The sequence below is a fragment of the Leptonychotes weddellii genome, chromosome 1 (genome assembly GCF_054177405.1).
Source record: "Leptonychotes weddellii isolate Sample4059 chromosome 1, ASM5417740v2, whole genome shotgun sequence".
Classification (NCBI taxonomy): Eukaryota; Metazoa; Chordata; class Mammalia; order Carnivora; family Phocidae; genus Leptonychotes; species Leptonychotes weddellii.
In genome coordinates this window covers 97,507,049-97,532,993 of record NC_138369.1, presented here as the reverse complement: position 1 = coordinate 97,532,993, position 25,945 = coordinate 97,507,049, and the positions used below count along the sequence as shown (strand labels likewise).

At 35.8% G+C, this 25,945-nt stretch overlaps 1 protein-coding gene across 1 annotated transcript in view; it reads right to left on the bottom strand.

Annotated features, from left to right (window-relative positions):
• Positions 1–25,945, bottom strand: part of RSRC1 (arginine and serine rich coiled-coil 1) — a 408,321-nt gene that overhangs the window by 377,835 nt on the left and 4,541 nt on the right. The window contains exons 2-3 of the mRNA XM_081828722.1: positions 20,807–21,002; positions 19,725–19,850 (exon numbers count right to left, since the gene is read on the bottom strand). Of these exons, the coding sequence (XP_081684848.1) occupies positions 19,725–19,850; positions 20,807–21,000 (320 nt within the window). The 5' untranslated portion in view covers positions 21,001–21,002. The remainder of the gene's footprint in view (positions 1–19,724; positions 19,851–20,806; positions 21,003–25,945) is intronic.

The following is a 25,945-nucleotide window of genomic DNA, read 5'->3' as shown; positions in this document are numbered from 1 at the left end:
TTTTTACTTAAATGCTCCCCAACTGAAAGTTCAACAAATGTTTCATGGACAGTTTAAACTTTAAATGATGAATTTGTTTTTTAATATTATATTTGTATATGAAAAGGATAGTTAATATGTTCACCATAAAAAAAACCAAAGTGAAAAGAATGTAAAAGTCATATATTTTCCATAAACAGATTCTCATCTTAACTCATTTTCTACTTTCTAGATATCCATATATTCCAGAAGTCAAACTCTACCCATTTTAAAACTATAAGATTTCCAAGTACAAAATTTACATGTAAGTCTAAACATAAGCCAACCTCAGCATAATGAGTTTATCTATCCAACAGTTTTCTAATGGAGCCACCAATGACTTCTTTTGATTCATGGACAAATCAAAAGATTACAAATAAATGAATTCTGAAGGTACTCTGATTGAATTCACTGATTAGAAAATACGTGTAAAATTCAACAGAACAATGTAATACAGGTAGTGTATGAGAAAAAGAAAAACATGACAAAAACAAGAAAAGGACAGATCACCCAGTAAAGGATTAATTGGGAATCCCAGATATTTACTAAATTTATTTACTATTTAAATTTTATCATGTGAACAAGGATCATTTGCTTAACCACTTTTGTATACAGTGGCCATCTTACAACTTTAAAGAGGTTAATCTAATTTTTAAATTTAAAAAATTCAGTATTATTCAAGTTGAAAAATTAACACTGATACTATATTGTTAAAGTATAACGTTTCTCAATACTCAGAAAAGGACACCGGAAAGTTAAAACATCAGAAATGCTCTCCTTTTGTCCTTAGATAATTATAGCATGAATAAAAATGAGAATTAAACATATTTTTTAAATCTGTTAAATAAAATATGTTAAGATAGAAGCAAACTCACAAGGATATTGTAGTACATCATAAAAATAGTAAGATTTTATTTTTTTTTAAAGATTTTATTTACTTGTCGAAAAGAGAGAGAGAGCACAAGCAGGGGGAACAGCAGGTAAAGGGAGAAGCAGGCTCCCCACTGAGCAGGGAGCCTGATGCGGGGCTTGATCCCAGGACCCTGAGATTATGACCTAAGCCGAAGGCAGATGCTTAACCAACTGAGCCACCCAGGCATCCCAATAAGATTTTTTTTTTTTTTTAAAGAACACTAATGTTTTTACCAGGCTTTACAGTTTAGAAAGTACTTTGAACATATCAGATAAATGCATTTTCAGAAATTATGTCACTTATGCCAATTAATATTTTTTTACTTATTCTATTTGTAATTCCACATGCTTAATGAAAATTGTCCTAATTTTTTCTAATATACAGTAATCCCCCTCTACCCTAATGCCCTTCACACCTGTAGTCTACAGGATACAATAAGCAGATTTAAATTGTCTCATTTTCTGTTTGTCTCCTCTATGTGCGTGTGCGCATGCACGCACGCACATATGATGTGCTTGTCATCATTCCATGTAGCCTAAATGCTTCCTTTGGGTAGAAACCTATATACCATTGAAGGGAAAAGAAATCACAGAAATAGGACAATTAAAACATTATATTTTATGGATCAGGAAAAAATATTATAGAATTAATTCATTAATTCCTCCAAATTTATGTTAACTCTCCCAGTCTGGAGATAAAAGAATGTATCAATATCTGTATACTTAGACATATTTGCAGCATGAAAGAGAAAAACAGGAAATGAAACAAAATTACTCATTAAAGAAATGGCTGATTTCAAATGCTATTACTTGTGTTTATAAAATACAGAATAATATATTATATATACAATTTATATACAACCGCAATATAAATGAAAAAAAACACTAGCAATTTTATACATATTTATAATTACCCTATAAAAGTCGAACATCAATAAACGAAATGTGAAAATATTATTAAGTTCCTACCGAAAATACGTATTATGTCTAAACATACATAAGAAGATGCACAGTTTTAAGAAATCCCCTCACATCACACAAGAAAGTCTTTAAGTTGACTTCTTGAATCAAAATCAAAATATATCTCTTTTAAGAGAAAAGATGCATGTCAAAAAGCCCAAAGAGTCAATAACACCAGGAAATATATATTTGGGAATGTACAGTTTATACCTAAATCTGTAAAAATCCTGAGCACCACCTACACTCAATGGCTTGTTTGGACATAATGCAATATATAGCATTATTTTAGCTCCATGTGAGGGGAAAAAACACAAGCTGACTGTCGAGTCTTCAATACACAGAAGTCACCAAGAAAGTTAGAAAAGAAATCAAGAGATGAATAAGAACAAAAAAGATGAAAATGTATTATAAAATAAGCCATAATCATCTTAGCAGATAAGATAAAGCATTTGACAAAAATCAAGACCCACTGTTGCAAAAAACATTCTCAGCTAACAAGAAATATAGAAGATTCTTCTCCAGGTTTACAAAGGGCATTAGCAAAAACCCAACAGCTAACATCAAACTGAAGGTGACAGACTGACTACTTTCTTCCTAAGATAGAAAAAACTGGCAAGGATGCCTAATCTCACCATTTTTCTACAAGAGTAAAGTGGAAATCCTAGAAAATGCAAACAGCCAAGAAAACTGTATAAATGGTATACAGTTTAAAGAAAAACAAAACTGCCTCAACTTTCATGTATTATGACTGTTTTCACAGAAAATCCTAAGGTATTTTAAAAATATCTACTAGATCTAATAAGAGTAGCAAGGTTACAAGATTTGAAATACACACAAAAAACCCAAAATATACATCGTATAAAATATATAATATACAGTATATATAATATATAATCAATTATACATCTATATGTTGGCAGCAAAATATTGGGAAATGAAATTTTAAAATAATTCCTATTTTCAGTAGCATCAAAAAATTGAAAGTAGGGGCACCTGGGTAGTTCAATTGGTTTAAGTGTCCAACTCTTGATCTCAGGGTTGTGAGTTTAAACCTTAAATTGCACTCCACACTGAGCATGGAGCCTACTTTAAAAAAATTGAAAATAAATTTAACAAAAGATTTACAAGACTGCTACACTAAAAACTACAAAACATTGTTGGGATAAATGAAAACCCAAAAAAAGAGAGTGATATACCGTGTCTGTAGATTAGAAGACTCAATTTGTTGATTCCCCTATTCTAATGATTCAGTTAACTCCCTATAAAAATTCCAGCAGGACCTTTCGAAGAAATTGTCAAGCTAATGCTAAAATTCATATGGAAATACAAAAAATAATACCTGACGTCAAGACTTACTATAAAATTTAGTAATCAAAACGGTGAGGTACTGGCATTAAAATAGATCAATGAAACCAAGCAGACATTCTAGAAATAGAATTCATTTCACATGGTCAACTGGTGTTTGACAAGGCACCAAGATTACTCTGCAGGAAAATGAAACAATCTTAAAAATGGTGTTAGACCACCATATGGAAAAAAAGAGGAACCTCTACCCATATTTCACACCATACAGAAAAAATATTTTGAGAATGACATCAACAAGATGGTAGAATAGTAAATCCGAACCCCTGTTCACCCTACAGACACAACAACATAAAAACAATATACAGACCAAAATATCTTTATGAGAACTCTAGAAACCAATAAAGTTGCAACGCTCCAGGTGAGTGCAAAGCCAAGAACAGCTACACTGAAATGTCTAAGAAGAGTTGTCACTGTATCCACAATATCTCCTCAAAGCCAGCATAATTCGCCTTGGCTTCTGACTTCTCCCTTGGAGGGTATGGGGATAGAAAAGAGTGGAGCATGCATCCAACATTCCAGCTTTTCAGAGGGCTACCCAAGGGAATGGTTTTTGTCTTTCCTGATTCAGAACGCTAACAGAACCAGCACAGTTTGGATGGGTGACTGGGGCTGCTGAAAGCAAAAGAGAGAGGCAGTGCCTTGCTGGGAAACCACAGAACCTATGGTGAAGCAAACAATGTCCAACATGGCTCAGCACACCCAGAAAAGGGTGCCTAAACTTGAAGTTTCTACCTTAGGAAGGAAAACAGTGGAGCATGTGTCCAGTGTTCCAGATTTTCAGAGATTTCTTGGAGAGAAAGATATGTATCTTACTGATTCAGAGTGCTAATGGGGAACTAGCATACACTCCAGATGCCTGAGTGCCAATGACAACCAAGGAGAATAGGGCTGTTTGTCCCTGTAGTACCAGAGAACCTGAATTGCCACAGACACCACTAGAGGGAGCAAGAGATTACAAACTCCTGAAAAAGAAGTCGGAAAAATTCAAAATGGGAAATTACAGGCACAACTCTAGAGAAGTGGCAACCTCCAGAAAAAGGTTTCAGAGGCCCCCAGAATCTCTAGTCAGACGGACTAGTGAAGGTATTCCCCTGTACAAAGCCAAGCCCTAAAGACAGAGAGATGGCTGATTTTTAAAAATTTCTAGAATTCAACAGAATATTAAAAAGCATAAGAAAAAGGGAAACATGACCGAAAGTAACAAATTTTCAGAAACCAATTCAAAAGAAAGCTCAGAAAGAGATGAATTACCTGAAAAAGAATGCAAAATAATTATCTTAAGTTCAGGGGTGCCTGGGTGGCTTAGTCATTAAAGCGTCTGCCTTCGGCTCAGGTCATGATCTCAGGGTCCTGGGATCGAGCCCAACATCGGGCTCCCTGCTCAGTGGGGAGCCTGCTTCTCCCTCTCCCTCTGCCCCCTGCCCACTTGTGCATGCTCACGCTCACTCTTTAATAAATAAACAAAAATCTTTAAAAAAAAAAAAAAGTTCAATGAGATACAAGAGAACTATGAATAGATATTCCACTAAACAAAATCAGAAAAATGATGCATAAACAAAATAAGAATATTAGTAAAGAGAGAGAGACTATAAAAAAACAACTAAACAGAAATGCTAGAGCTGATAAATACAATAACTAAACTGAAAAATTCATTAGAGGGGTTCAACAGCAGACTTGATCACCAAAAAAAAAAAAAATCTATGAACTCAAAATCAGGTATTTTGAAATTACTGAGTTAGAGGAACAAAATAAAAACAATGGAGAAAGAGGAAAAAGCCTAAGGAAATTATAAAACAAAAACAAGTTGATCAATATACCTATGATGTAGATGCAGAATAAGAGGAACAGAAGACACAAAGCTTGTTAAAGAAATAATGGTCAAAAACTTCCAAGATATGAGGAAGGAAATAGACATACAAATTCAAGAAGCTCAAAAGACTCCAACTGGGAAGAACCCAAACAGTCCCACACCAAGACTAATTGTAACTAAACTGTCAAAGACAAAGACAAAGAGAGAATCTTGAAAGAAACAAAAGAAAAGTGACTCATCATGTACAAGGAAGCTTCCATAAAATTATCAGTGAAATAAAATTCCCATGACTCATCATGTACAAGGAAGCTTCCATAAAATTCTCAGAAGAAACCTTACAGGCCAGAGAAGAGTGGGATGATACATTCAAAAAGTTAAAAAAAAAAACAAAAACCAAAAAAACTGCCAACCAAGAATACTATAACCAGCAAAACCATCCTTCAAAAATAAAGGTGAAATAGACTTTCCCAGATAAATAAAAATTGAGGGGATTCATTACCACTAGATCTGCAAGAGAATCCTGCAAGATAAATGGAAAAAACACTAGACAGCAACACAAAAGCATATGAAAATATAAAGCTCACTGCTAAAAGTAAATACATAAACAAATACAGAATACTGTAATATAATGATGATAAGTAAACCACCTTTAATTCTGGTACAGAATTTAAAAGACTAAAGTATAAAAAATAACTATAGGGGCGCCTGGGTGGCTCAGTTGGTTAAGCATCCGAATCTTGGTTTCAGCTCAGGTCATGATCTCTGGGTCATGGGACTGAGCCCCACATCTGGTTCTGTGCTCAGCACTGAATCTGCTTGAGATTCTCTCTCTCTCCCTCTTCCTCTGCCCCTCCCCCTACTCACACCCACACTTAATCACTCGCTCTGTCAAATAAATAAAATCTTAAAAAAGACAACTATAAAACTGTCAGTAGATACACATTATATAAAATATATATTATTAACAAAATAACAACTGGGGAAGATATGTAAAGGGTATGTATATAGGAGTTATATTACCCTTAAGTTTTCATTAAATTTGAAATTATCAGAAATCAAAGTTTCCTATACACCAGCAATGAAGAAGTGGAATTTAAAGAACAATATGATTTACATTCACACCCCCCCGAAATGAAGTACTTAGGTAAAAATCTAACAAAATACACACAATATCTATTGGAGGACAATTACAAAACTCTGATGAACAAAATAATAAAATAACTAAATAGAGATATTCCATATTCATGGATAAGTAGACTGAATATTATCAAGATGACAGTTCTTCCTAACTTGATCTCTAGATTCAATGCAATCCCAGTTAAAAGCCCAGCAATTTATTTTATAAATATCAACAAACTGATTCCAAAGTTTATATGGATAGGCAAAAGACCCAGAATAGCCAACACAATATTGAAGAAGAATAAAGTTGGAAGACTGACATTACATGACTTCAGGTCTTACTATAAAGCCACAGTAATCAAGACAGTATGGTATTTACAAAAGAACAGACAAACAGATCCACAGAACTGTAGTAGGCCCACATAAATAGCTGATCTTTGACAAAGGAACAAAAGCAATACAATGGAGCAAACACAGTCTTTTCAATAAATGATGCTGGACCAGCTGGACATCCACATGAAAAATAAAAAAAAAACAACACATGAACCCTGACAATATCCTTATGTCCTTCACAAAAACTTACTCAAAATGGATCATAGACCTAAGTGTAAAACACAGAACTATATAATCCCTATAACATAGTAGAAAACCTAGATGACTCTGGATATGGCAGCAACTTCAGATACAACACCAAAGGCATGATCCATAAAAGAAATAATTGATAAGCTAAACTTCATTAAAATTAAAAACTTCTGCTCTACAAAAGAGGATACCAAGAGAATAACACAACAAGCCACAGACTGGAAGTAAATATTTACAAAAGACACATCTGATAAAAGCAGTGTCATCTAAAATATGCAAATACACTTAAAACTCAACAATAAAAAAAAAAAAATTAAAATATGGGCCAAAGACCTTAAAAGACAACTCAATAAGAAGATATACAGATGGCAAATAAGCATATGAAAAGATTTTCCACATCAGTGTCATCAGGGAAATGTAAAGTAATAATGAACTACCACTAAAAACTTACTAAAATGGCCAAAAACACTAGCAAGACCAAATGCTGGTGAGGATGTGGAGCAATAGAAACAGCCACTCTGGACGATAGTCTGGCAATTTCTTACAAAACTAAACATACTCTTACTATATAACCCAGCAATTACGCTCCCTGTTACTTACCCAAAGGAGCTGAAAACTTAAGTTCAGACAAAAACATGCACACATATTTAGAGCAGCTTTATTCATAACTGCCAAAACCTAGAAGAAACCAGGATATGCTTCAGGAAGTAAATGGATAAACTGTGGTACATCCAGACAATGGAATATTACATAACACTAAAAAGAAATGAACTATCAGGCCATGAAAACACATGTAGGAATCTTAGCTGCATATTACTAAGTGAACTCTTTAGACAAATGACAATGAAAACACAATATACCATTTATGGGTTGTAAGAAAAACAGTCCTAAGAGGGTAGTTTATAGCAAAAAATTCCTACATTAAAAAAGAAGAAAGATCTCAAACTAACAACTTAACTTTACATCTCAAGGAATTAGAAAAAGAAGAACTACACCAAAACTTAGCAGAAGGAAACGATTAATAAAGATCACACAGAAGTGGGGGACCTGGGTGATGCAGTCGGTTAAGAGACCAACTCTTGATTCCAGCTCAGGTCATGATCTCAGAGTTGTGGGACTGAGCCTCACATTGGGCTCCACACTCAGCACAGAGTCTGCTTGTCCCTCTCTCTCTGCTCCTCCCCCAGCTCTCCCTTCTCTCAAATAAATAGATAAATAAAATCTTTAAAACAAACAAAAAAAAAGATTAGCCCAGAAATAATGAAATGAAGTACAGTAAAAACAATTTTAAAAGTCAGTGAAACAGGGGGCACCTGGATGGCTCAATCAGTTGGACAACCAACTCTTGGTTTCAGCTCGGGTCATGATCTTGCGGGTGTCGTGGGATTGAGCCCCACACCGGGCTCTGCCCTCAGCAGGCAGGCTGCTTGAGATTCTTTCTCTCTCTCCCTCAGCCCTTCTGACCACTCACATGTACATGCTCTCTCTCAATCTCTCTCTCTCTAGTAATTCAATCAATCTTTTAAAAAAGTCAGTGGAACTAAGGGTCCCCTTCTTAAAAAGATCAACAAAGTTGGCACACCCCTAACAAGATTAACTAAGGAAAAAAAGAAGACTCAAATAACTAAAATCAGATATGAAACAGGAGAAATTACAACTGATATCAAAGAAATAAAAAGGATTATGAGACTGCTATTAACAATTACATACGAACAAATTGGATAACAAAAAAATATGGATAAATTCATACAAATACACATTTATCAAGACTAAATTATGAAGAACAGAAAATCTGAACAGACCTATAGCAAGGAGACTGAATCAGTAATCAAAAACCTCACAACAAATAAAAGCCCAGGACCAGATGGCTTCACTGGAGAATTCTAGCAAACATTTAAAAAAGAATTAATGCTAATCCCTCTGAAACTCTTCCAAAAAATTAAAAAGGAAGGAACACTTCCAAACTCATTTTATTACCCTGATACCAAAGCAAACAAAGATAATACAAGAAAACTATAGCCCAATATCTATATTGAATATTGATGCAAAAAACTCAACAAAATATCAGCAAATCATATTCAACAGCACATTCAAATAATTTTAGGCCATAAATAAATGGGTTTTGTCCTTGAATGCAAGGATCATTAAATATACAAAAATCAGTAAGTGTAATAAACCACATTAACAAAATGAAGAACAAAAATCACATGATCATCTCAATTGATATAAAAAAATTTGACAAAATTAAATATCTTTTCATGTAAAAACACTCAACAAATTAGGAAGAGAAGTAACTCAATATAATAAAGTTCATATACCAAAGGCCCAGAGCTTAACATCATACTCAACAGTGAAAAACTGAAATCTTTTCCTCAAAGACCAGTAACAAGGCAAAGATGCCCACACTCTGCCACTTGTATTCAACACAGTACTAGAATTTCTAGCCAGAACAATTAAGCAGGAAAAAGAAATAAAAGTCATCTAAATTGGAAAAGACAAAGTAAAATTACATGATGACATGATCTTAAATGTACAAAACCCTAAGATTACACAACACAAACACACACACACACACACAGTGTCAGAATAAGCAAATTCAATAAAGTTGCAAGTTACACAATCACCACTAAAAAATCAGTTGTGTTAAAAAAAAATGAGTTGTGTCTCTTTACACTAACAAAGAGCAAACGGGAAAGAAAATTAACAATCTCACTTACATTATCATTAAAAAGAACAAAACAAGGAATAAACTTAACTAAGGAGGCAAAAATCTTGTATACACACACTCAACAGGAAAACACTGCTGAAAAAAATTAAAGATGACACAATAGAAAAATATCCCGTGTTCATGAATGGGAAGACTTAGTATTTATTGTTAAAATGTCATTACTACCAAAGCTATCAACAGATGCAATGCAAATACTATCAAAATCTCAAAGGCCTTTTTCACAGAATAGGAAAATTCTAAAACTGATTTTGACTCTCAAAGGACCCCAAATACCCAAAACAATCTACCAAAAGAACAAAGCTGAAGGCCTCACACTTATGATTTCAAGAAATATTACAAGCTATAGTAATCAAAGGATTGGTATTGGCATACAGACAGAAATATAAAATAATGGAAAAGAATAGAGTCCAGAAATAAACTCTTGTGTATATGGCCAAATGATTTTCACAATGTCTACACAATGGGAAAATTAGAGTCTTTTCAATAAATGTTGGGGAAAACCATATCCCCATACAAAATAATGAAGATAGACACTTATCTTATACCACATACAAAAATTAACTCAAAATGAGGACAAGAGGGATGCCTGGGTGGCTCAGTTGGTTAAGTGTCTGCCTTCGGATCAGGTCACGATCTCGGGGTCCTGGGATGGAGCCCCACGTTGGGCTCCCTACTCAGCGGGGAGTCTGCTTCTCCCTCTCCCACTCCCCCTGCTTGTGCTCTCTGTCTCTCTCTCAATAATAAATAAATAAAATCTTTAAAAAAAAGTGAGAAGAGAGAGAAGGGGCTAAGAAATTTATTTAAAAAAAACAATAGCTGACAACTTCCCTACTCTGGGGAAAGGAAAAGATACTCAGGTCCAGGAAATAGAGAGCCCCCCAAAAAATTAACACAAGGAGGTCTACACCAAGACAATAATAATTAAAATGGTACAAAGTAGTGATAAACAGAGAACTGTAAAAGCAGCAAGAGAAAAGAAAAAAGTTACATACAAGGAAAACCCCGTAAGGCTATCAGCCGATTTTTCAGCAGTAACACTGCAGGCCAGAAGGCAGTGGCAATGATATATTCAAGTGTTGAAAGAAAAAAAAAACCAGGGTGCCTGGGTGGCTCAGTTGGTTAAGCGACTGCCTTCGGCTCAGGTCATGATCCTGGAGTCCCGGGATCGAGTCCCGCATCGGGCTCCCTGCTCAGCGGGGAGTCTGCTTCTCCCTCTGACCCTCCCCACTCTCATGTGCTCTCTCTCATTCTCTCTCTCTCAAATAAATAAATAAAATCTTAAAAAAAAAAAAGAAAGAAAAAAAACTGAATCCAAAAATACTCTACCTGGCAAGATTATCATTCAGAATAGGAGAGATAATGAATTTCCCAGACAAACAAAAGTCAAAGTTCATTACCACTAAACCAGCCTTATAAGAAACATTAAAGGAAATTCTTTGAGTGGAAAGACAAAGCAATCATCAGGAATAAGAAAATTAAGAAAGAAAAAATTTCATAGGTAAATACAAACATAATAAAAGTAGATTAACCACTTAAAAAATCAGTATGGAGATTAAAACACAAAAGCAATAAAATCAATTATATCTGTAAAAATCAGCCAAGAGATTGACAAAATAAAAGGATGTACAGTACGACATCATATACATAAAACATAGGGGGAGGGGGGAATAAAAATTTAGTGCTTTTAGAATGGGTTCAAACTTAAGTGACCATCAACTTAATATAAACTTCTACATGCGTAAGATATTATATACGAACCTCATGTTGACCACAAAACACCTATAACAGATACACAAAAAATACAGAGAAAGGAGTCCAGGCATAACACTAAAGAAAATCATCAAATTACAAAAAAAGAGCAAGAGAAGGAGAAAGGAACAGAGAGGAACTACAAAAACAACCATAAAACAAGTAACAAAATGGCAATAAGTACATACCTATCAATAATTACTTTAAATGTAAATGGACTACATGCTCCAATCAAAGGACACAAAGTGACAGAAGAGATAAACTGGAGGGGATTATGCTAAGTGAAATATGTCAAGCAGAGAAAAACTATTATCATATGGTTTCACTCATATGTGGAACATAGGAATAGCTCAGAGGACCACAGCGGAAGGGAGGGAAAACTGAATGGGAAGAAATCAGAGAGGGAGACAAACCATGAGAGACTCTGGACTCCGGGAAACAAACAGGGTTACAGAAGGGAGGGTACTGAGATGGGGGGGATGGAGTAACCAGGTGATGGGTATTAAGGAGGGCACGTGTTGTGATGAGCACTGTTATATACAACTAATGAATCGTTGAACCCATTACTTCAAAAACTAATGATGTACTATACGTTGGCTAATTGAATATAATAATAAAAAATAAAAAAAAAGTAAGACCCATCAACACGCTGCCTACAAGAGACTCACTTCAGAACTAAAGACCCATGCAGATTGAAGATGAAGGGGTAGAAAAACATTTACCATGCAAATGGAAGCAAAAGGAAAGCTGGGGTAACAGTATTAACTTCAGACAAATTAGACTTTAAAACAATAATGTAGCAAGAGACAAAGAAGAACACTACAAAATGATAAAGGGAACAATCCAACAAGAGGACATACCAATTGTAAATATTTATGTACCCAACATGGAAGAACCGAAACATATAAAGCAACTATTAACAGATGAGGGAAGAAATTGACAGTAATGCAATAACTGCAGGGGACTTTAACACCTACTTACATCAATGGATAGATCATCCAGACAGAAAATCAACAAGAAAACAGTGGCTATGAATGATATATCAGACCAGATGGACCTAAGATATACCCAGAACACTCCATCCAAAAACAGTAGAATACACATTCTTTTCAAGTACCCCTGGCACATTCTCCAGAACAGATGACATTTTAGGTCACAAAACAAGTCTGAATAAATTCAAAAAGACTGAAATCAAAAAATGCATCTTTTCAAACCACAACCGTCTGAAACTAGAAATCAATCACAAATGAAAACTATAAAACACTGATGAAAGACACTGAAGATGACACAAACGAATGGAAAGATATTCCATGCTCATGAATTGAAAGAACAAATAGTTAAACTGTCCTTACTATCCAAAGCAATCTACAGATTTAATGCAGCCCCTATCAAAATACCAACAACATTTTTCAAAGAACTAGAAAACAAACAATCCTAAAATTTGTATGGAACCACAGTCAACCCTAAAGAGCCAAAGGAATCTTGAGGGGAAAAAAAGAAGAAAAAAAAAAAAAAAGCTGGAGTTATCACAATCCCTGATTTCAAGATACACGACAAAACTAGAGTAATTAAAACAGTATGGTACTAGCACAAAAAAAGATATATAGGTAAATGGAACAGAATAGAGCCCAGAAATAAACCCATGATTATATGGTTTCGTCTATGACAAAGGAGGCAAGAATATACAATGGGGAAGAGCAGTCTTTCCAACAAATGGTGTTGGGAAAACTAGACAGCTACATGCAAAAAAATGAAACTGGACCACCTTCTTACCTATCCACAAAAATAAAATGTATTGAAGACCTAAATGTGAGGGGCGCCTGGGTGGCTCAGTCGTTAAGCGTTGGCCTTCGGCTCAGGTCGTCCTGGGATGGAGCTCCGCATTGGGCTCCCTGCTCTGCCGGGAAGCCTGCTTCCCCCTCTCCGGCTCCCCTTACTTGTGTTCCCTCTCTCACTGTGTCTCTTTCTGTCAAATAAATAAAATCTTAAAAAAAAAAAAGACCTAAATGTGAGACCTGAAACCATAAAACTCCTAGAAAACACAGGCAATAATCAGACATCAGCCTTAGCAATAGTTTTCTAAATATGTCTCCTGAGGGAAGGGAAACAAAAGCAAAAATAGACTTTTGGGACTACCCCAAAATAAAAAGCTTTTGCACTGTGAAGGAAACCATCAACAAAAGAGTAAACTACTGAATGAGAGAAGGTATTTGCAAATAATATATTTGATAAGGGGTAATATTCAAAATCTATAAAGAACTTCTACAACCCAACACCAAAACACACACACACACACACACACACACACACACACAATCCAATTAATAAATGGGCGGAGGACTCAGATAACTTTTCTAAAAAAGATGACATCCAGATGGCCAACAGACAAATGAAAAGATGCTCAACTTATCATCAAAGAATGCAAATCAAAACCACATTAAGATATCACCTCATACCTGTCAGAATGGCTAGAATCAAAAAGACAAGAAATAAGTGTTGGCAAGGATGTAGAGAAAAGGAAACCCTCATGCACTACTGGTGGGAATGAAAACTAGTGTAGTCACTGTGGAAAACAGTATGCAGTTTCCTCAAAAAATTAAAAATAATAATACTATATATATGTATACATATATGTACGTGTACACACACACACACACACACACACACTAGAATATTACTCAGCCATAAAAAAGAATGAGATCTTCAATGAATCATGGAACACTACATCAAAAACTAAAGATGTAATGTATGGTGATTAACATAACATAATAAGAAAAAAATAAAATAAAATAAAAAAGAATGAGATCTTGCCATTTGCAACACCTAGAAGGTGAAATAAGTCAAAGACAAATACCATATGATTTCACTTGTATGTGGAATCTAAAAAACAAAACAAATGAGTAAACATAAAAAGCACAAATAGAGAGAACAAATTGAGGGTTGCCAGAGGGGAGGGGGTTGAGGGATGGGCAAAATGGGTGAAAAAGAGTGGGAGTGGGAGTCTTCCAGTTTTGGAATGAATATTTCATGGGGATGAAAGGTATAGCAGAGGGAATATAGTCAACAGTACTGTGAGTGTTGTACAGTGACAGATGATAGCTACATTTGTGGTGAGCTTAGCATAACATATAAATTTGTTATAAATCTGTCTAATCATTATGTTGTACAAACTAATGTAACATTGTAAAAAAACACACAGGGGTGCCTGAGTGGCGCCACACAGTTGGTTGAGGGTCTGCCTTCGGCTCGGGTCATGATCCCAGGGTCCTGGGATCGAGTCCCACATCGGGCTCCCTGCTCAGCAGGAAGCCTGCTTCTCCCTCTCCCACTCCCCCTGCTTGTGTTCCCTCTCTCGCTGTGTCTCTCTCTGGCTCCTGGGTGGCTCAGTTGGTTAAGGGACCAACTCTTGTTTTTGCTCAGGTCATGATCTCAGAGTCATGAGATCAAGCCCCAGGTTGGGCACCGCAGTGGGTGTGGAGCCTGCCTGGGATTCTCTCTTTCCCTCTGCCCCTTCCCCAACTCTCTTAAAAATAAATAAATAAAATAAAATACAGACACACACACAGTATGAAGTTTCTATAATTAGAAGTGTGGTACTACTGCATATATGAAAAGCAGGCCAGTAGAATATGCATAGTCAAGAGAAAGACCCAAGTAGTAATGGAATTTAGTGTATCAATAAAGGGGGACATCATAAATCACTGGGGCAAAGATGGACTTTTTTAATAAACGGTGATGTGATAAACAACCAATTGAAAAAGGAAAACAATAATCCATACCTTGTATCATTGACAAGAATAAATCCACATATATGAAAGACATATATGTAAAAAAAAATGAAATAAACAGGTATGCTAAAAAGATACATCAATGAATTCCTCTTTATCTCGGTGTAAGGAAAGAACTTCTCTATATTCTGAATGTAAGGAATGTAAGGAAAGATGTATTGAGTGATAAGTTTGACCACATAAAAAAACTTGTGCATAGCCAAAAAATAGCATGAACAAAGACAAAAGACAACTGAAAAACTAAGAAAATATTTGCCATTTGTATTACAGCTAAAGGGTTAATCTACCTCGTAAGTAACTCTTAAAAATTAAAGAAAAAAAATACCAAAAACCCAAAAGATGTGAAGTGAAAATTCACACACAAAAACGATAGAAAAATGGCCCCAAAACATATAAAAAGATGTTCAACCTCACTTATGATAAAAAGAAATGAAAACCAAAACTACATTACAAAACCATTTTTCATCTATCAGATTGGCAAACATCTAAATAGGACAACACATTCTATTGATGAGGCTGTGAGGAAAACAGGACTCTCATACAGTACTGATAGGAATTTGGCAATTTCTAACAAAACTACAAATTTATTTACCTTTTCATATAGCAATCCTATTTCTAGGAGTTTACCCTGAAAAGATACCTCCAACAATACAAAAACACTCATGTACAAGGTTATCCATGGCAGCTTTTTAGTAACTACAGAGTATAGGAAGTATCCTTAATGTCCATAGCTAGGAGAAAGGCTAAACTAATTAGGATACAGGCACACAATGAGAAACTAAGCAGCCATTAAAAAAAAAAATGAGAATGATTACTATTAATGGACATGGAATGCTTTCCAAGATATAGTAGTAAACAAAAAGAGCAAAGTACAAAAGAATTATCTACAGTATGCCATGGATATAATACTGCTTTGTTTAAAAACAAACAGAGGAAAGCTAAAACACAAATAGCATTAGTTACCTATGGAGTGCTTAGGAATAAGATAAAAGGAGAAAGGGGAGTGCTATTTCTCTGGTATACCTTTCTAGTATAGTGCTGTCTGTTGGAACCATATTAATGTTTCCCCTACTAAAATAAAGGGAGGAGGGGTGCCTGGCTGGCTCAGTCAAGACAGCGTGCAACTCTTGGTCTCAGGATGGTGAGTTCGAGCCCCATGTTGGGTATAGAGATTAATAAAAATAAATAGATAAACTTAAAAAAATTAAAAATAAAAAATAAAGGGGGGGACAAATAAAAGTTTTAAATTTAGGGGGATAAAAAAAGTTAAGATGAAATATAAACAAAAACAAACAAACCTAACTCTTCGAAGAAACTAACCATAATGAAGTGAGGAAGAGAACTATATACCCCCACAGTAAAGATAAAAAGCATAAAAAATATTGACTCTAGGGGCTCCTGGGTGGTGCAGTCAGTTAAACATCCAACTCTTGGTTTCCGCGCAGGGCCGCCGGGGGCTCCATGCTCAGCAGGGAGTCTGCTTGAGATTCTCTCTCCCCTTCTCCCTCTGCCCTTCAGGCTTGTGGGAGCACATGCTTTTGCTCTCTTTCTCTATAAAAATAAATACATAAATCTTTAAAAAAAAAAATTACTGACTCTTGTTTGTGTTTGTTTTTTTACAGGGGTATATATCAGCAATTCTGAAACTACTTTCTGTGTACCCTAGAATGAAGAAATAAGTAAATATACTGTGGATAACAGGAGCAGATTCCTAACTGTCGCAAAAGGAAGTGATACATATCACAACTTGAATACTCTGAGAACATAAAAATTATAATAAAATTATATTAAAAAACTGTAATCACCTAATTATAACTTATCCCTGGAAACTGCAGCAAACTTCACACATTTGACTTCCCTCCTGCCATCTCCCAGAACATGCTTTATCTTTCAATTATTTTTTACATATGTAACAAATTTTCTGGAAGTTTTGACTTACCACGACTGAAATCACTCATTTCTATTAAAAAGCAGAGATCATTAACAACACACCTTCAGATTTAGAATCATATAGTACTTTTTTCTTTGAAAAACTCACTACTTTCATCTTCTCTGTTTATATAGCCTTGGGGCGCCTGGGTGGCTCAGTTGTTAAGCATCTGCCTTCGGCTCAGGTCATGATCCCAGCGTCCTGGGATCAAGCCCCACATAGGGCTCCCTGCTCCTCGGGCTCCCTGCTCCTCGGGCTTCCTGCTCTGCAGGAAGCCTGCCTTTCTCCCTCTCCTACTCCCCCTGCTTGTGCCCTCACTCACTGTGTCTCTCTCTGTCAAATAAATAAATAAAATCTTAAATAAATAAATAAATAAATAATAGCCTTGGTTAACTCAAGGAATGAGTTGTTCAATTTTCTTGTTACACCAAGATTAAACTCATTTAGTTCAAGCATTTTGAAGAATAAATTCCTAAAATATATTTTCCAAAACAATATATGTATAGGACATGAATAATGTATTTTCTCAAAATTTAAGACTTTTCAGTGACTCCAGATTATTGTAGTTAAATGCCAAAGTGTCGAATCAAGAGGTTGATTAGAAGTTGCTGTTTTGAATAAACCTCTGAACTTGTTTTCTAATATACAAAATAAAGGTATTCCTGTATATGACACCTTGACAGAGTTACAAAACTCAAATTACTAAATGCATATGTGCTAGATAGTTTATGGTTGACTAGACATCACTGCTACTCTTTTTAAGGTCTTCCTTGCATTGCAAAAGAAAAGAAATTAACATTCGCCTTTGGAGACAGTTGTAAGTAGATAACTGGGCAGAAAAACAGCTTCCAGGTGAGTATTTTGAGAATCACCCACTTCGGTGCTACAAACTGAAAGAGTACTTAAAACTTCCGGTGACTTCTGAGCAAACAACCAGCTGCCATGCTTCAAGTTAAAATAATCAGTGACAGCTTCCCTAATTCCCTGAGCCCTTCCAATGGTTACAAAAGTTCCCTCCGTTAAGACCCTGATGCTTGGAATGAAACTATAAATGACTGATACATGTGAAAATACATGGGAGTATATGTGAAAATACTTTATAAACTAAAAAAGACCATAAAAAGCATGAATTATTATTTTTGTTCCCACTGATGGAAACTTCAATTGAAGTTATTTTCTGGTAATCAGCCTCTTTTTAGACAAATCAATACATCCAAAATAAAGCTTCCCTTCTACAAATCAATAAAACATTTTCTTGCTACAAAACCAAGTGCTCTACCTAACTTCATTTCCCCAATTAAACATTCACTCAAATCAAGGCACGTGCATGGCATTTTGCTAGGTAATAAGAGGATCCCCCTGCAAGAATTTATAATATGTGAGAATAACAAAACATAGTATTCAAAATATAACTGTTAAAAATCAGGAACCACATGTGATGGGGGGTCAAAAAAGGAGGGATTAAATCTGACTTGGGAGTGAAAAATCAAAAAAGGATTGAGAAAGAATTAAAGGTTAAATAGAACTAAACTTTAAAGAATAGAAAGGCTTCACAAAGTATAGATACCGCAAGAAAGGGGAAGTAAAAGCATGCTCAAATAAACAAAGCTAGCAACTTGGGGACCTGAATGGAAAAAAAAAGGCATGTAACACCAGAGTGGCTTAGCCATGGAGTATGACAAACGACAGGAGGCTGAGGCCAAATAACACAAGGCCAGAAAGCTAAACATTTGAACTTTACTGCTATTATCCAACTTCAGATTCACACAATGATTTATAAAATTTTGTGCCCTAAATAACAAAACCAGGCTGCTAACATACCCCCACAAGTAGAGCCTAATAGTAGTATGAAGAACTAAGCAGAGAAAAGAAACTGATCAGCCTAAAATGCTTTTCATCCTAACATTCTTCTGCTCAAAAACCTTCAATAATTTCTGAATGCCTCTTTTATCAAGTCCATCAATACCATAGTCCCCATCCTATTCAACCAAATTTTCTACCATTGCCCAAATGTACAACTGACTCCAGATAGGCTATTTTCTTTATTATTGACCGTTGAGCACAGCAAAAAAACGCAGGTGGAGTATTAGTCTGTGTATTAGTCTGTTCTGGCTGCAATAACAAAATACTGCAGACTGGACAGCTAAAACAACAGAAATGTATTTCTCATGGTTCTGGAGGCTGTAAGTCCAAAATGAAGATGCCAGCTGATTTGATTCCTGGTAAGGGCTGCCTTCCTGGCTGAAAAGATGGTAAATATCCACCCTTTCACTGTGTCTTCACATGGCCTTTCCTTTGACTGCATACTCATATAGAGAGAAAGTCTCTCTCTTCCTCTTCTTATAAGGCCACCAGCCCTAGAGGATTAAAGCTCCACCCTATGACCTCATTTAACCTTAACCTTAAATACCTCCAATAACGACCCTATCTTCAAATATTGCTACATTGGGGGTTGGGACTTCAACATACAAATTTATGGGGGACACAAACTCATTCCATAACACACTGAGGCAAGATCTTGCAAGGTTTTACAGCTTCTTTGCTTACATTCTTCAACAATTACCTCCATCATGTGAAAAAGCCCAGTCTGGCCTAACGGAGGATGAGAAGCCAATGACGATGAGTGACCCCAGATGAGACTAGCAAAAGAACTGCCAGCTGAACTCAGTCAAAATCATAAAATGAGAACTTAAGTGATTGTTGCTTTAGATCACTAAGTTTGGAAACAGTCTGTTACAAAGCAATAAATATGAGATGGCATACCTTCTTGTTCTGCTTTTTGACCTAGATCTCTGAACTCTATAGGATTTCCCTCGACCCCTTGAACGACTTCGACTTCGTTTTCTTCTAGAGCCATAAGAAGAGCTACTGCTTGATCGATGCCTGCGTCTGAAATAAAATATAATCAAATGTCATTGCTATAAAAAAAATGTTTACGGGCGTCTGGGTGGCTCAGTTGGTTACGTGTCTGCCTTCGGCTCGGGTCATGATCTCGGGGTCCTGGGATCAAGCCCCACATCAGGCTCCCTGCTCAGCTGGGAATCCGCTTCTCCCTCTGCCCCTCACCCTGCTCGTGTTCTCTCTGTTTCACTCTCTCTCAAATAAAATCTTTAGAAAAAAATTTTTTTACAGCCATTAAAGAGAAATCATCTAGATTCTAAAGAATCATCTCATTTTTACTATTTCTAAATCCTTCCTAGAAGCAAATAGAGATAAAATGTTATTCCTGTGGAGAAGTCAGATGACTGATTCCTAATTTAGTGATTGGATCAGCTACTAATTAAGACATTATGGGTGCTCAGTAGTATACAATCCTTCCAAATATTATCAGATAATATGTTATGAGAACTATACCAGTTTACACCTACAAAGAACAGACAAAGGAAGAAGACACTAGACCCATGGATTGGGCCTGGCAAAAAGGAAAACCTTTGTGGGAGGGAGGGGTTGTACCAAATGGGTGAAGGGGAAAGGGAGATACAGGCCTCCAGTCATGAAATGAGTAAAACGTAGGAACAAAAAGCTGAGCATAAGGAATATAGTCAATGATACTGTAATGGCAATATAATGGGACAGATGGGAGCTATACTTGTGAACACAGCATAATATATAAATTTGTCAAATCGCTAAATTGTAAACCTGAAACTAACACAACACACCCAAATGAAAAAGTAAAAATTAAACAAAACAAAACAAAATAAACTTTTAGGTTGGGACTTAACCCTCATAAATATATAACTACTAAAAGAAAAATGTTTTACCCAGAAAAATTAAAAGTACAAAAACATATGAACTCCAAAGAATGTTACTCTCATTACTATATAAGTGAAAATTATGAATATCACCTTCTATCATATGAATGAGAGCGAGGCTGAAGATCTCTGGACCAAGATCTTGACTTTGACCTTGATTTCCTTCCACCTTTCTTTCGGCTATATGTTCTACTATCTGAAGAACTACTTGAAGATGACCGTCTACGGTGTTTCTTTTTTCTCTTGCTTCTGCTTTCTTCTTCAGTATCTGATGACCGGCGTCCCATTTCTCTAAGTTCAAATTCAAAGAAAATTAGTTCTAGCACAATGGCACAATGGATGAAATTTAACCTAATTTTTGTAGAACTCTGTAAAAATTTAAAAGGTCAACTTTAAATGTACTTGGCTTATTGACAAGACATGAGAAATTGCTGTAGTATAGTTTTCTAGGATTATCAATTAACTGTTTTTATAATTTATGAACAGTTTAAATTTGTCCATAATTTTTCCAAATATCTCTCAAAAGAGTTAATCCTGAGAACACCTCATAATAATTTTCTTGTAAGTTGCACTTATCATTAATTATATAATACTTGGTTTAGGGATCAACCACTAATCCTTCATTTCCACATTCCTTAAATATAAAAAATATTTTACTATCTTTTAGAATTATATTTTTCTAACTAAAAATTCTAAATTTTTAAATGGATAAAACCTCATTAGTCATCAACAAAGTGCAAACTGAAACAATGCACTATCACCATTTCACTGGTGAAATCTGAGGGAGGGAGGAAATGTTCACTACAGTACTAAAGTTGGGAGCACCTGGGTGGCTCAGTCAGTAAAGCGACTCATCTGCCTTCGGCTCAGATCATGATCCCAGGGTCCTGGGATTGAGCCCTGCATCAGGTTCCCTGCTCGGCAGGGAGTCTGCTTCTCCCTTTCCCGCTCCCCCTGCTTGTGCTCTCTCTCTCCGTCAAATAAATAAATAAAATCTTTAAAAAAATAATAATAAAGTACTAAAGTTGAAGTCAGTCAATTCTGCACACTGCTAGTTCATAAAAATGAGTCATAAAAATGTTGATTTTTTTTGACAAAGCAATCCTACTTCTAAGAATATATCTACAAAGTTTTTCTTAAAAGGAAACTATATTCATGAAACTATTCATTATAACATTATTAAAACCATATCCACAGAGACTACAATTTACGAAAATATGCACCTATGAGGGGCACCTGGGTGGCTCAGCAGGTTAAGTGTCTAACTCTTGATTTCAGCTCAGGTCACAATCTCAGGGTTGTGAGATCAAGCCCTGTGTCAGGCTCTGTGCTAGGGGTGGAGCCTGCTTAAGATGCTCTCTGTCCCTATCCCCCTGTCCCTCCCCCCCAATATATATATGTATACATATATGTGTATATGTATGTGTGTACATATGAGTAACAGCAAAATTGAAAATGATTGATAATTTTTTTTTTAAGATTTTATTTATTTAATTGAGAGTGAGTGAGAATGCAAGTGGAGGGGAGGGGCAGAGGGAGAGGAAGAGGGAGAAGCAGACACTCCACTGAGCAGGGAGCCTGACATGGGGCTGGTTTCTAGGACCCTGGCATCATGACCCAAGCCGAAGGCAGACTCTTAACCTACTGAGCCACCAACTCTCAACCAACTACCCCCAAAATAACTGATAATATTGAAGTGATGAAACTGGGTAATTTTTTTATTTTACATGATTTTCTATATGACTGTGGCAACGTTTGTATATTTATTATACAAAAGGAAAAAACATACATAAAAATAACTTAAGATTTTTATACTTAAGAATTAACTTATTTGATAAGAAGCTTACTTGTCTCACTTCAAAATTAGCCTTCAGAGTCCCATACGCAATCTCACTTATTTTACCAAAGTAGTTATTAGCGATCTTTCAATGTCACATAAAAGCAAGATCCATCTTATGTAATGGTTAACATAAACAGTTAATGGATCAGATAAATAAAAATCTCATGCTTCCCTTTAATATTTTTATTATGTTATGTTAATCACCATACATTAGTTTTTGATGTAGTGTTCCATGATTCATTGTTTGCATATGACACCCAGTGCTCCATTCAATACGTGCCCTCTTTAATACCCATCACCAGGCTAACCCATCCCCCCACCCCCTTCCCCTCTAGAACCCTCAGTTTGTTTCTCAGAGTCCATAGTCTCTCATGGATCGTCTCCCCCTTTAATATTTATTCAAAATAAGTTAATATCATTGCTATAAACAAAGCAATGTGTTCAATTACAGCTTTGTTTTCAGAATTGTCAGAGGAGCCATCCCCTCCCTGACTCTAATACAATACCACTTGAAAACTGCTGTCAGGATTAAATTCAAAATTCTAAGCTATTTACCTAGAACCAGAATTAGACTTTAAATATAGTTCTGAACCTCCAAGATGTTCACAGTTCTAACAATTTACAGTTAACAAAATATTGGAAAGACTTGGTTTTGAAACTTTCAGTAAATCACTAGTGTATCTAAGCCAGTTTCCTCACTGAAAAATGAAATGCACTAGTTAAAAGATCATGATGACCCCTTCCAGCTTCAAAATACTATGATTATGAAATTATACATATATAAACAATATAAATGTACATATATACATATTTAAATATTCACACATATATATGATATATAACATCTGTGTGTATGTATATTTCCATTAAAGAATGTGTACATAATTGAGTTATAACAATCACCTAAGTTTTCCTATTTCCTGGCTTTTCCTTCCTTTCTTGTTTTCATCTTTAGACAGTTATGAATTTTCTTAACCGACAAATAACCATTTAAGATGAGTTTTTATTATAATCTTATTATCTGGTTAAAAAATACTAAAATGAGAGTGAAAGTATAAAAAAGTATAAATTCACAAGAATTAAGAGACTAAAAGAGAAAACAACAGGAACAGTAGACAAGATATGTCAATAAATTTTTAACAAATGAAAACCAGATGGCGGATTTGGAGCTAAGAAAGTTGAATATCACACAACTGCAAAGAATTCCAACAAGTGAAAAGCCAATTCACACAGCAAAAATCAGAAAGGCTCAGGAATTTGAGACACCAGATACCATAGCAGGCACAACAGGTCATGAGACTAAAACACAGAGAACGAGTTGAAAATCTGTAAAAGTAATCGCCCAAGCCCCCTCCCCCACCCAAACCAGACAAGTGACTACTCCTCCCCAATCCCAGCAGGAAAGGTGGGGTTTTTTAGGAAAATAACGAAACAATGAAGCACAGGTCCAGGGGCACATAAAAGAGGGCAGAAAGATCCTAAACTGCTAAACTAAAAGTTAAAGGAAAGTGAAGGTCTTCAATCTAATGGTAAATACTGCAGCACTCCATGAGCTTGGATCCAAGAATTCTGGCAAAGGATTCTTTGGAAACCTGAACAGTAGTTGAAAAAAGGTATATAAATATTTGAAGGTCCCCCCCCAAAAAAAGGCCAGGCCCTTATCCAATCACCCTATAACCATGCCCACCAGTTACCAAACCCAAACCTTAAACACAGTAAACTTTTCTCTGTAAGCTTTTTAAACTTTTTAGCAATTATACAACAAAAGATAACTAGTCACGTGATGAAAGCCTTTATCATAAGAGACAGAAACCAAAAAAGAAAGAAAAAAAGCAACTTGTAGTAAACAAAGAACATGCGGAAAAAAATTACTGTTACTATCCTCAGAAACCCGAGAAGATGATCCAACAAACAAGAACAGGAGGAACACCCAAAGAACAGGAAAGCTTTAAATTTAAACAAATGATAATTTGTAATAAAAAATACAATGGGGTTAGAAGATAAGGTCAAAGGACTCACAGAAAGTAGAAAGAAAAAGATAAAAAACAGGAGGTAAAAGAGGATCAATCCAGAAAGTGCAATATCCAATCGATATGCATTCCATAAAAAAAGAACACAGAAAGAGATAAAGAAAAATACCCAAAGAACAATTCAAAAGAATTTCTAGAATTGAAAGATATTAATTGCTTTAAATCCCCAGGACAATGAATTAATAAAAGATATACACCAGGGGCACCTGGGTGGCTTAGTCGGTTAAGTGGCCAGCTTTTGGTTTCAGCTCAGGATCTCAGGGTCTCAGGGTCCTGGGACTGAGGTCCCCTCCCCACCTAAAGTTCCATACTCAGTGGGGAGTTTGAAGATTCTCTCTCTCCCTCTGCCCTTCCCCCAGCTCACGTGCGAGCTCTCTAAAATAAATAAATCTTAAAAAAAAAAAAAATAGACATATAGCACACATATCTCCAAAAAATTCAGACATCCATATATAAATCCTAGAAACTTCTTAAGAGAAAAAAATGGGGTAATCACAAAAGGCTTTTCAACAGCAACAAAAAAATGGGGTAATCACAAAAGGCTTCTCAACAGCAACACAGAAAACAAAAAGAGACTTGCCTTCACATATCTAAGTGAAAATGACTTTCAACCTCTCGATATCCAGCCCAATCACCGATCTAATAAGAGATCAGAATAAAGACACGTTCGGGGCGCCTGGGTGGCTCAGTCGTTAAGCGTCTGCCTTCAGCTCAGGTCATGATCCCAGAATCCTGGGATCGAGCCGAGCCCTGCATCGGGCTCCCTGCTCGGCGGGAAGCCTGCTTCTCCCTCTCCCACTCCCTCTGCTTGTGTTCCCTCTCTCGCTGTCTCTCTCTGTCAAATAAACAAAATCTTTAAAAAAAAAAAAAAAAGAATAAAGACACGTTCAAATATGCAGTCTCAAAATTATACCTTGCACTCACCGTTTCTTAGGAAGCTAGTAGAGGATGTGCTCCACCAAAAGGAGAGAGTAAACCAACAAAGATGATCCAGATTCGGAAAATCTAATACTAGAGATAGGTATAAAGTCTCAGGATGATAGCAGACCTAGGTATAAGAGATACATCAGGCAACAAGAGACAAAAATCCTTGCCCTCTAGCTTATCCTAGAAATGTAAGAGAAATTCTCAAAATGGGGTCCGTAGACCCCTGAGGGTCCTTCTAAAACCCTTTCAGGCGATCTAAGAGGTCAAAACTATTTTCACTCTAACACTGAAACATGATTTATCTTTTTCACTGTGTTGACTTTTGTACTGATGATGTAAATAAAAGCAATAGTAGGCAAAACAGCTGGTGCCTTAACAGGAATCAAGGCAAGGGCACCAAACTTCACTAGTATCATTATATTCTTCACGGCAACA